The sequence below is a fragment of the Patella vulgata genome, chromosome 2 (assembly GCF_932274485.2).
Source record: "Patella vulgata chromosome 2, xgPatVulg1.2, whole genome shotgun sequence".
Classification (NCBI taxonomy): Eukaryota; Metazoa; Mollusca; class Gastropoda; family Patellidae; genus Patella; species Patella vulgata.
In genome coordinates this window covers 85,058,314-85,071,095 of record NC_065880.2, presented here as the reverse complement: position 1 = coordinate 85,071,095, position 12,782 = coordinate 85,058,314, and the positions used below count along the sequence as shown (strand labels likewise).

General features: G+C 37.4%; 1 protein-coding gene across 1 annotated transcript in view; it reads right to left on the bottom strand.

The window, feature by feature from the left end:
• Nucleotides 1-226: 226 nt before the first annotated feature.
• LOC126812089 (dual 3',5'-cyclic-AMP and -GMP phosphodiesterase 11) overlaps nt 227-12,782 on the bottom strand; it is a gene marked incomplete at its 3' end in the record, with an annotated part of 99,033 nt that continues 86,477 nt past the window's right edge. The window contains exons 3-4 of the mRNA XM_050538300.2: nt 6,885-6,974; nt 227-370 (exon numbers count right to left, since the gene is read on the bottom strand). Coding sequence (XP_050394257.2) covers nt 227-370; nt 6,885-6,974 — 234 coding nt within the window. The remainder of the gene's footprint in view (nt 371-6,884; nt 6,975-12,782) is intronic.

The following is a 12,782-nucleotide window of genomic DNA, read 5'->3' as shown; positions in this document are numbered from 1 at the left end:
TCAAGTTTCATCACTCTCACTGAATTAGAACTAAAGTTTCAACATTTTAGCTCAATTAGAAGGAAAGTCATTGTGTGCCAAAACGTGTGATGACAGAAAGACAGACTCATTTTAAACTGAAAATTAACCATAAATTCCAGCAAAACTGTGTTATCCAATAAGGGGAGACAGTCAGTAGTGTGCCTAAGGTGGAATTGAACTCTAAAAGATAAAATAAAAGTAAAATAAGTACCTGTATTGTATCATCAACGAGCAATACCTGACATCGTTCACATTGTAACAGTGATAAAGTATGCATCATTATTTTGTGTATTAAATTAGCTACGTTACTCTGTTCTTCGAATATCACTCTCGCTAGATCTAATAATACCTGAAAAAAAAAATATATAATAATCATTACATTAAATTTCTACACAATGTCATATGATATGAGGTGAATTTTGCCAGGACAGTGGCAGCATGTCTGCTTACTCTTCATGAAATTCCAACTACCAAGGGTACTGTGTGCAAGTCATGATGAAAGTCAGTCATGTACAGAGTATTAACATGTATTGAAGTGTCATGTCACAGGCCGATTGTTAACATGGAATGATGTGTCATAACAGTCTCAAATTGTGCTTCCCCCCACATCTGATGTAACTGATGTAGTCAAAAACAACAGATCTCCAAAGTATTAGTGCCTCTTTCTTTCTAGTCCCAAGTTCACAAAGCATTTTCAGACTTAGAGTTAAGAATTAACTCAACTTTCAATCACTGTTTATGAGAAATATCTTTGATCCAGAAACACAAAACTTTGCACATATTTTCTTATTGATGTATTTGATACACTGAAACAACAAATGTTTCATAAAGGGCTATATTTCAGTTTTAAAAAGGCGAACAATTTTGAGTAAATTCTTAACTTAAGTCTGAGAATGCTTTGTGGACTTAAGGCCAGGTCTTTTTGTCCCATGCAAATGACCAGGCACCTTTTCCTTGCCAGGTCCTACAACCAACACCACTGACAAGGGGGAAACGTGACTGGGGAACTCTCTCGGAATCGAAGACAGGCCCTCCTGGTATGTGAGTCAGCACATTATAAGTAATTATAACTTAGAGCCACGTCTGTGGCTCCCAGTAGAAAATGGAATTATTTTTTAAATTAATAGCCATAATGGAAATTAGTCCGATAAACTTTTCCTATAAATCTTTCATTTACAACTTACTGTTTGTAAAACCAATGGTTGCCAGGCAAGATACGAACACATTTTGCAAAAGATGGATAGAGATCAACCTAAAGAGGGATCATAATTCAAGAAGCTATTGTCTGAAATGTGCGAATAGCGACAGGGACTGAGATCTTTGGGATATAAAGATATACTTTACGTTTCATCAAAATTGGACAAAAATTGTGACCCCTAGAGTGTCCATAACCATTGTATTACATACTTGTACACAATTTGCGTACAAGGAGCCACCATTTTGTTGGGTACTTTCATTTCAATTTTTGTTCGATCCCTGCATTGGCCGAGAAAGTTCATCCAGATTTTCCGGCGTGGTTCTCCCTTGTTAGTGATGCAGAATGGAGGGCCTGACAAGGAAAGCTATCTAGTCGTTCGGATGGGACGAAAAACCGAGGTGCCGTGTACACATTGGCGTGCACGTAAAAGATCCCTTGGCAGTTGGAATTCGATATAAGAGTAGGCCGTAGTGCCGCTGTCCGGGCAAAATTTCCCTCATAGCACACTGTATGGCGTATGCCCGTCTTCATTAGCCCAGGTTAGGAGCAGAACAGTAGGACGTTAAACTCCATTTCATTTCATTTCATTTCAATTTTCCAGAATTTCAAACTCGACCTTCATTATGATGAAACAATGAAACATTTAAACGTTTTTTAAAATCGGATAAAAATTGTAACCTCTAGAGGATCCACGAGATAAAAACGTGATTTTTTGTGCAATCAGGGGCCATAATCCATGAAGTTACAATCCAATACATGACAATATCGAAAGGAACCAAGATCTTTGGAAGATAAATCTATATTTCAAGTTTCGTCAAAATCGGATAAAAATTATGAACTGTTGAGTATCCACAGACAGGGCCGACGACAATATACATGATTACTTTCTTTAAAGTTACAATTTCGTATTTTCTAAGAAAGTCAAAACATAATTATTTCTATGTCTTTTGCTCAATAGGTTGTCAACTCACTATTATACGATCATAGGTGTCATTCTCACACTTAAACCTCATTTACACCGGAAATAATAACACAATTACCTCCCAATAACCTCCCTTGTTTTCTAATCTCCACCATGGAGTAGCTATCTTCAAACGTTTGAAGATGAAAATGATATTTTTGCCAATTTCTCAACTGGCAATAGTGAATTATAGGATTATTCTTTAACAAGGTAGGACTGTTTATAGATACCATCTATTTTAGGGCTTTATTTTAATACATTTTAAAAATATAACTTAAAAATATGAAATTTTAACTTTAACATATATCTAGTGATGAGCAAAAAAATCTCAGATACCCATAAATCCAAAACATTTCTCATAATTCACAAAGTTGGTAATATTTCGTCAAAATGTCTATTAATAAGATCAACACGGCACGTCAACTGTCTAAAAGATACAAATTTGGAATCGAAAATATCGAATATGTAGATTTTATCATGCAGCTTTAATGAAGGACCGACAAATCCAGTCTAAGATAATTACGCAAAGCTGCATCAAGAAATTGTGTTCAATGAAGATGGTTATATTTATTTCAGTAGTGCTTGAACAGACCAATTCATTAATCATACAACATGCCAAGTTCTCGCGATTTATTTCCCAGATTACATTCATGAGTTGTTACATTTTTATTTAAAGAGAAGGACTCACTTATTCTAAACACCCAGTCACAGACATTTTCAGGAATAATCTCTTTTGTCTGGTGCAGACATCTTTTTTTATTAGCTTTTTATTGATATTCATCTGTGAGAGAGAGAGAGAGAGAGAGGGAGAGAGAGAGAGAGAGAGAGGGAGAGAGAGAGAGAGAGAGAGAGGTTTAAGTCCACTCCCTACAAACTAGATCATTTCGATAATGTCTGCCATTCAGGCCAAGTGGCGTGGTTTCGATTCCCCAGTTGTACGTGGAAAGGAGTAAGGTTGCCTGTCAAACCTTGTGGGTTTTATTCAGGTCCTTCAGTTTCCTCCCACTGCTAAAGACCTCTATGTGCAAGGGAAATATTGAATTAAAAATTGAACCATATGTTAGTCCCAAAATGACCTAGTTTGTGTTGAGTGGACGTTAAACCCCCTAGGCCCCTTGTATACCATATTAAAGATCTCCTGACAATTTGAAATTGAAATAAGAGTAGGCCATAGCGCCACTGTCAGGACAAAATTATCCTCATAGCACACTGCATGGTGTATGCCCATCTTCCTTAGCCCAGTTGGTGCAGAAAAGTAAGACACAAAACCCCATATCATTTCAATTCCTCAGATATTTTAGACTTTATTTGACATAAAAACAATTTTTAGGTTTTACCAATCACGGTGGCTGTATGGAAAAGACTCTGTCTCGCTAGCCTGGAGGTCGGGTGTTCGATCCCTGCACTGGCCGAGAAAGTTCATCCAGATTTTCCGGCGTGCTTCCCCCTTGTCAGTGATACAGGACGGAGGGCCTGACAAGAACAACTGTCTAGTCGTTTGGATGGGACGGAAAACCGAGGTCCCGTGTACACATTGGCATGCAAGTAAAAGATCCCTTGACAGTTGGAATTCAATATAAGAGTAGGCCATAGTGTCGCTGTCCGGGCAAAATTTCCCTCATAGCACACTGTATGGCGTATGCCCGTCTTCATTAGCCCAGTTCGGAGTAAAACAGTAGGACGTTAAACCCCATTTCATTTCATTTCATTTTATCAATATCTAGAAAACATTGTCATATTCTCCCTCAAATATGTCATATTAACAAACTGTAAAAAAAAAACTCTCCAACATTACATTCCTGGAAACGAAAATAGTATGAAAAGAATATAGTTATTGCCTAATTCAATAATTTTCCTGTTTTCGTTACTATATTTGGCTTTAAACTACCAGGTGCTCAAACATTCATCCAATATTTTCAATTGAAGATTCCAATCTGTTCCCAATATAGAAAGAACACATAATAACGCCTCATATGGTAACGTGATATCCATCGACATGGAATCAGAAATAATAGCATCATTCGATATTGCGCTGGGACATATTTTTTTTATCATAATTCAATCTACTTTTGGGTTAGTTAAAAAAATAATTATTTCCTGTCAATCTATTTTGTTGAGGATAATTGGCAAAAACTGTGTCGCAATTATACGGCTGTTCAAATCGTCCTGTTACAGGCACAAGGGCCGTCTTGTACAGGACGTTTCAAATATTGATTTCAGTTAAATCTTGGCTAACTTTTTCTTTTAAATCCAAGGAGATTTGTCAGCTGTTTAAATACTTGTAAACAGTCACAGGTAAATTAATCGTGACAAGTCTCTGGTGTAAAAGACAGAGGGGAGGGGGGGATGGTAAATGGTAGCGTTTAAAGAAACCTAAATAAAATTAGGTTTAATGCCCACTTTACACAAACTAGGTTATTTCGGGACTAACATATGTTTCAATTTTATTTCATTAATTCGCTTGCACGTAGTTGTCTTTAGCAGTGGGAGCAAACCGGAGAAATCCCACGAGGTTGGACAGGCAACCCTACTCCTTGTCACAAAAAACCTGAAAATCGAAACCACATCAGTTGACTCAATCACAGACCTTATGACAGAACGTGCAGGCACTAATCATTAGGCCATCCAACCCACAAAGTTGGACAGACGACCCTACTCCTTGTCGTGTACAAGCGGGGAATCGAAACCACAAAAAGCCTAAAGAAACCCAGTCGACACTTCGTGCAGAAATAAACAATAACTATATTCCATAAACTTACGATCTGTGTATTATTGGTTGTGACTATAAATCCACTTTATTTTTTATTGGGGGGTTGGATGATCGAATGGTTAGCACATGTGCGCTGTATCATAAGGTCTGTCATTGAGTCAACTGGCCTGGTTTCAAATCCCCTGTTGTACGTGACAAGGAGTAGGGTTGCCTGTCCGACCTGGTGGGTTTTCTCCGGGTCCTCCAAATTCCTCCCACTGCTAAAGACCCCTACACGCAAGCGAATTATTGAAATAAAATTAAACCATATATTAGTCCTGAAATGACCTAATCTGTGTCGAGTGGACGTTAAACCCCATTTCTCTCTCTCTCTCTCTTTAATTCTTTTATTAACGCTTTAGGTATCAGACTCATAAATTGCAATTGGCATCCTTATTATACTGTCATAACAGCTTGATGAATTTTTAACGGCTCCAAGCTACTCAACATTGAACATTATAAGTTCTATAATGATCTGTCACATATATATTACAATTCTGCAACGGAGATACCACAATAAACAATGGAGTCAGTAAATAATTTATGTAACAGCTTTCGTTCAGCCTCATAGCTAAATGTAAACTTTCAATAGCAAGCATGGCAACATAACACCGTGGGACATGTGGACGATTTGGTAGCTAAATGAATTAAAGGACAATATTAGTGTCAGTCATTATCACATATGTGATAGAACTGGTTAAACACGTTCAAAATATAATTTTAACCCAGAGATCATTGCTACAATAGATGCATAATGAAGGTTTCATCAATCGGAAGTGACGCGTGCAAAAGGAAAACACAATTTATCCTTCTATATAACTGACTGAAATGACGAATGATAACAGATACACAGGTGAATTTCTGCTCACTAATAATTCCTTCGAGACCGAAAGTTGTTATATGAGACTGTGAGAGGATATCTGACAATTCACAAAAAGAATTGACTGTCACTAGATAAGAGAACATGAAAGAAAAATAGAAAAAGTCTGTGCATTATAGAATGAATAAAAACAAGGGGATGTACGGACTATTTCTATTTTTCTCTTTTTCCCTTATCTTGTGAAATTCAATTAATTTTTTGAATTATCAGATATCCTCTCTCAGTCTCACATAACAACTGTTGGTCTTCGAAGGAATTGTTAGTGAGCAGAAATTCACCTGTGTATCTGTTAACACTCATCACTTCAGTCAGTTAAATGGAAGGTTAACTCGTGTTTTCCTTTTGTGTTCGTCACTTCCTTTTGTAGAAACCTTCATTACGCATCTATTGGAACACGTTTAACAAGTTATATCACATATGCAATAATGACTGACACCAATATTGTCCTTTAAAATGAAATGAAATCAGTTTTCACATCATACTTAATGCACCAATCTATCTATTGAAGATGGGCATACACCATGCAATCCCTTATCGACAAAGGTGTTTTTTAAATTTCAAGGCTTTTTTTACATGCACAGCAACAAAACAAGTACATGCACATCAAATGAATTGAAATGGGGTTTAACGTCCTACTGTTCTGCTCCGACTGGGCTAATAAAGACGGGCAACAAGACAAGTATATGGGGGCACCTCAGTTTTTCATCCATTACCAATGACTAGACATATATATATCCCTTGTTAGATCTAGACCCTCTAGCCTACAACAAGACAATTACATGGATGAACCTCAGTTTTTCATCCCTTACCGATGACTAGACATATATATCCCTTGTTCAGTCTAGACCCTCTAGCCTACAACAAGACAATTACATGGATGAACCTCAGTTTTTCATCCCTTACCGATGACTAGACATATATATCACTTGTTAGATCTAGACCTTCTAGCCTGCACCAATGGCAAGGAGAAACCAGGAAAAAATCCTAAAGAACTTTATCGACTGACAATAGGATTGAACCGTGATTATTGGTGAACCAGCACACTAATCACTGAGTCACCAGGGGAGTAAATTACCTGATTTCGTCGGTTTTCTAATTGAGAACGTTCGTATAGTTGAGCATTTTTTACACCTATTCCACAAAATGCGAGGTAGGAACCAAACACCTGAAAAAGAGAAATATATATTCATTTAGTAACCTCTTTTGAACAATTCTTTCTATTCAGTGCATATGTTAACCAATTTCGTTTTTTTTATAGTTAAAATTTTGGTTTTACTTGTCTTTACTACACTAGGATCTGGAAGAGTTGTTATCATTGACGTGTTCTAAATGGTGTGAGCGATTAGCCAATGAAACGGTCTGTTACGGCAAGCTTTAGGCGTGTTTTGCATGGAACTGTGGGTAATCCACTAGTAACATCAATGCTGATTGGTTGATCAAATATCTGATGTTGTAGGGTCAAAAGTCGCTCGTGTAACCTCTAACGTGACCTATCACTTTAACTTGTCAGATCTTCATGTAGTGTAGGCCATCGAAAGTATAAAAAAACGAAACGAAATATAGATCTGTATTTTAATCAGATTGTATGTATACACAACAAACAATGGCATGGCATGAATCAATACCCATGAGAATTGCACATTGCGGTGGTTCAGTGAGCCGATAGATCTTGTGTTTTTTATCACAGTGTTGGGATTTTTGGGAGTGGTTTTAAAGTAGTGCAGGTCCGATTGCCTAGCAAGGGTCAATATATAGTTGTTCAGATGAGATGATAAAACCAAGGTCCTGTGTACACGTTTCAAATTCCAGCTGTCAAGGGTTCTATTATGTGCACACCAATGTGGCCTGGCAAGGGACAACGTATATGCCAAAACCAAGGTCCCGTGTACACATTGGCGTGCATGTTAAAGAACATTTAACAGTTGGAATTTGAACTAAAAGTATGCCATAGCACAGCTATCTGGGCAAAATTTCACTCATTAGCCCAGTAGGAGCAGAACAGTAGGACGTTAAACTTATTTTGATTTTTTTTCCACATGTTTCGAACAACTAAGAACAAATTCCTTATCAGCTCAATAGGCTGTCTCCTGCATCTCCGAGTACTTTTATTGTGAAATACGATTCTAAAACATACAGGCTTGAAATTACAAAACTACTCAATTCAAGTAAAAAATAATAATCGTATTTCCTGTTTTCTTGAGGAATTTCAATATCTAGAAAGTGAATTCAACGTTTTCTTGTTGGTCCATTACAGGAATCCATATTAATGATATATATAGAGGTGTTAAACGGCCATACACTTTATAAAATAGAACCGTATATTTATATATCAAGAGAAGAGAGAGAAATGGGGTTTAACGTCCGCTCGACACAGACTAGGTCATTTCGGGACTAACATTATGGTTTAATTTTATTGCAATAATTCGCTTGCGCATAGGGGTCTTTAGCAGTAGGAGGAAACCGGAGGACCCAGAGAAAACCCACGCGGTTGGAAAGGCAACTCTATTCCTTCTCACGTACAACCAGGGATTCGAAACCACGGCAGTTTACTCAATGACAGGCCTTATGATACAGCGCGTACATTCAGCCATCCAACACCCCATACCACTTGATGGGATTTAACATCCACTTGACATAAACTAGGATGTTTCGGGACTAACATATGGTTCAATTTTACATCAATAATTCACTTGTGCGTACAGGTCTTTAGCTCTTGGACCTGGTGAAAACGAATACGGTTGGACAGGCAACCCTACTCCTTCTCACGTACAAGTGGGCGCTCAAAACGATGTCGCTTGACTCAATGACAAACGTTACAGTCTAAAGGGCACACATTAGACCAACCGGCCACCATATTCCCCATTCCAAGAAGGACAATATAACGAAACCTATATGACATAAAATGGGGTTTAACACCCTAATTTTTGCACCGACTGGGCTAATAAAGACGGCATACCCCATGTAATGTGATATCAGGGACATTTTGACCGTACAATGACGTTTTCACCCTCCCTGATTCTTATTTCGAATTCCAATTGTCAATGCTTCTTTTACATGGGACACCACACAGAGTCATTGTATTGTTATGTGGGCCACAGTGGCTCAGTGTGTAAGACTATTGTAATGTTATGTGGGCCACAGTGGCTCAGTGTGTAAGACTATTGTAATGTTATGTGGGCCAAAGTGGCTCAGTGTGTAAGACTATTGTAATGTTATGTGGGCCAAAGTGGCTCAGTGTGTAAGACTATTGTAATGTTATGTGGGCCAAAGTGGCTCAGTGTGTAAGACTATTGTAATGTTATGTGGGCCACAGTGGCTCAGTGTGTAAGACTATTGTAATGTTATGTGGGCCACAGTGGCTCAGTGTGTAAGACTATTGTAATGTTATGTGGGCCACAGTGGCTCAGTGTGTAAGACTATTGTAATGTTATGTGGGCCACAGTGGCTCAGTGTGTAAGACTATTGTAATGTTATGTGGGCCAAAGTGGCTCAGTGTGTAAGACTATTGTAATGTTATGTGGGCCACAGTGGCTCAGTGTGTAAGACTATTGTAATGTTATGTGGGCCACAGTGGCTCAGTGTGTAAGACTATTGTAAAGTTATGTGGGCCACAGTGGCTCAGTGTGTAAGACTATTGTAATGTTATGTGGGCCACAGTGACTCAGTGTGTAAGACTATTGTAATGCTATGTGGGCCACAGTGGCTCAGTGTGTAAGACTATTGTAATGTTATGTGGGCCACAGTGGCTCAGTGTGTAAGACTATTGTAATGTTATGGGGGCCACAGTGGCTCAGTGAGTAAGATGTTGACTCGCTAGCCAGGAGATCTCAGGTTAGCTCCTGGTGTCAGCCGAGTAACTTCCTTAGGATTTTCCGACATTGGTTTCCCCTTGTCACTCAGTGATGCAATATAGGGGGTCTGACAAGGACAGCTGTCTAGTAGTTTGGATGGGACAAATAACTAAGGTCCTGTGTATAAATTAGAGTGCACGTAAAAGAACCCTTGACTGTTAGAATTCTAAATAAGAATAGATTGTAACACCGCTGTCCGTAAAAGATCCCTTGGCAGTTGGAATTTGATGTCAGAGTAGACTGTAGCGCTGCTATGTGGGCAAAATTTCCCTCATCAGCACACTGTATGACATATGCCCCTCTTTATTAACCCAGTCGGTAGCACGTTAAACCCCATTTCATTTTTATTCGTTTGTAATTAAGACTGAATAAGTTCGTGGAGGACCATAATACACAATGATTAATACTTAACGCATAGACGGGACGTGGTTGGGGATTATAGGTTAATAACAATATACGATCCCTGCTCACAGAGGCGTAGCTCGACTCAATTTAATATCAGGATATGCCACTGTCTAAGCCCATTTAACAGAAATAAGACTTAAAAACTAGAATAGCCTCTTATGAGAGAGTATGCCATATTAGATAATGGGATATCGGTAATGCATCTGAGAAGCTTAATATTTTCTTTTTCCATTAAACACTTAGAGAGTACATTAAATCCCCAATATCGCTTCACTTTTTCTGACTTAAAAAAATATTAACTGTGGAATCAGAAACAGTAGACAGATATTCAATTATACTTGGCCTACATTAGTTTATATCACAGCTTGAAAAGAAGACAAATGAATTACTATTATAGACGTAATTCACTATCATCCAGTGGGTGGCATGCAGTGTTATAAAAATAATACAGATAATAAAGGCATTTAGTTTTTAATTAAAGGAATATTCCATGGAGGCTTGAGGTTCTACCCTGTAATCATATAATGCTAGGTTCACACTATCCCGATTCGTGCTGCGATAACTGGCATGGTTTATGACAATTCTTAAACAAATATCTATTATAAGTGAATCAAGGATTATTTTGAGTTAGATTTTGTAGGCACTTCATGGCAGAAAAATAAGGTTGTCTTTTTAATTTCTATGAAAAATGTTTTTATTTATATAGTCATAAAGTAATGGGTAATGGTAATTAATTACTTTCAATGTAATGGGTAATGGTAATTAATTACATTGCTAAAAATGAAAAAGTAATTGTAATGATAACATTTAAAAAGTAATGGTAATAGTAATGTAATTAATTACATTGGCAATGTAATGGCCCCAGCCCTGCCCGGTTGTACCTGACAAGGAGTAGGGTCGCCTGTCCAGCCTCATGGGTTTTCTCTGGGTCCTCTGGTTTCCTCCCACTTCTAAAGACCCCTACACGCAAGCGAATTATAGAAATAAAATTGAACCATGTGTTAGTCCCGAAATAACCTAGTTTGTGTCGAGTGGACGTTAAACCCCATTTCTCTCTCTCTCATGCTGCGATTGAAATCGTGGAGAAACTGTGGTGATCCTATAAGATCTTATCATATATATTGCTAGGTTCCCACATAATGCTAGGTTCCCACTATCCCAATTCGTGCTGGGATTGAAATCGTGGTGATTCTATCAGGTCTTGTCATATATTGAGGTCAGTCATTGCAATCATGTTGATCATATCAAAGCGTATCCGAACGTATCTTCACGTACCAGATCAAGGACTCAATAGGGACAATCGTATCGTAACGCATCACATGACACTGGGAACCTAGCATAACAAAAATAGTGAAGTGTGTAGTGAAACACGACAATGTTTCTAGTTGAAAATTAGAAAACATAATAAAACAATATTCTAGGAAAATAAGGTTAAATATTTCTGACTTGCAGGGCTGTCGGTAATTTTTCACAGATGATTAGCAGCACTGCTAAACAAAAAGTCCAATTTTGCCAAATTTGATTAGCAAATTTAAAAATTGATTAGCAGTTTTTCAGTTTCAAATCAACATAAAACACCTAAATAACAAGATTATTTTAATTTTAATTGATAGCAAATGATTAGATTTCATTCTTAAGATTTTTTTAGAATTTTAGCACTTCTACAGCTAGCTGTGAACATTTCTGAATGAATGTAGACTTTTGTTAGGCCTTATGCCTGAAGCCAATTCTTGGCAGTGGCTTCTTATTTCTTCGTTAGAAAACAATTTCGTCTGCTTTTTATCGTGTGTTATTATTTTTGTTCAATCGGAAGCACGCAGTATTTTACGAATAATCTCGATTAACTAGACGCACGCGATATAAACAATAATAGTTTACGGGAATTCTTACTTTGATTTCTCATTTTACAATACGTTTACACGTATTTATTTTTTATATTTTATTTACAATACGTGGGGGATACACTGAATTTATTTTTTTTCAAATTGTATACTGATATAATTACTCGAAATTGACATGTCTCGCAACGTGAGTGGTACTACTTGATTCCCTATTTCCGGTTTAATAGTTCCGATTCATAGAGTTATGTCCCTGTATTATATAGTATCATGAATTGAGTCTGGGTAGTTCGAGAAGAAAATGTCACACGGAGAATTCCGTTTTGTTAATAAAATTTATTTGATATTTTATACACGTTGAAAGTGTTGAGAAATGTGGATAAATCTTTGTGTCAATATCCAAAATGACAGGCATATTAATGATTCGCAGTTACTGCGAATCAAAAACGTTAGATTTTAATTTTTGATTAGCAACGGACAAAATATGTATCGCAAATTGCGCTGCGATACTGGTTGTCGGCAGCCCTGCTGACTTGAGGGGGTGGGGGAGGGGTGTCACCAAGAAAATATCCAACATAATTTTAGCTTTTGAATTTGAAAGAACATAAGAAAAACCTCAAAAACTTATATCTTGTATTTGGGGCATAACCATGCTTTAAGTTCAGTGAAGTCACAGTTAATATTAATTGTTGATTTGTTTTGATCCATTAGTGATATCCAAATAAAAGGGCAAACTATGTTTATTACTGAAAACAATAAACTTTAGTAGTGTTTTGTGGAAATGAAATGAAATGGGGTTTAACGTCCTACTGTTCTGCTCTGACTGGGATAATGGAGACGGGCATATGCAATGCAGTGTGCTATGAGGGAAATTTTGTC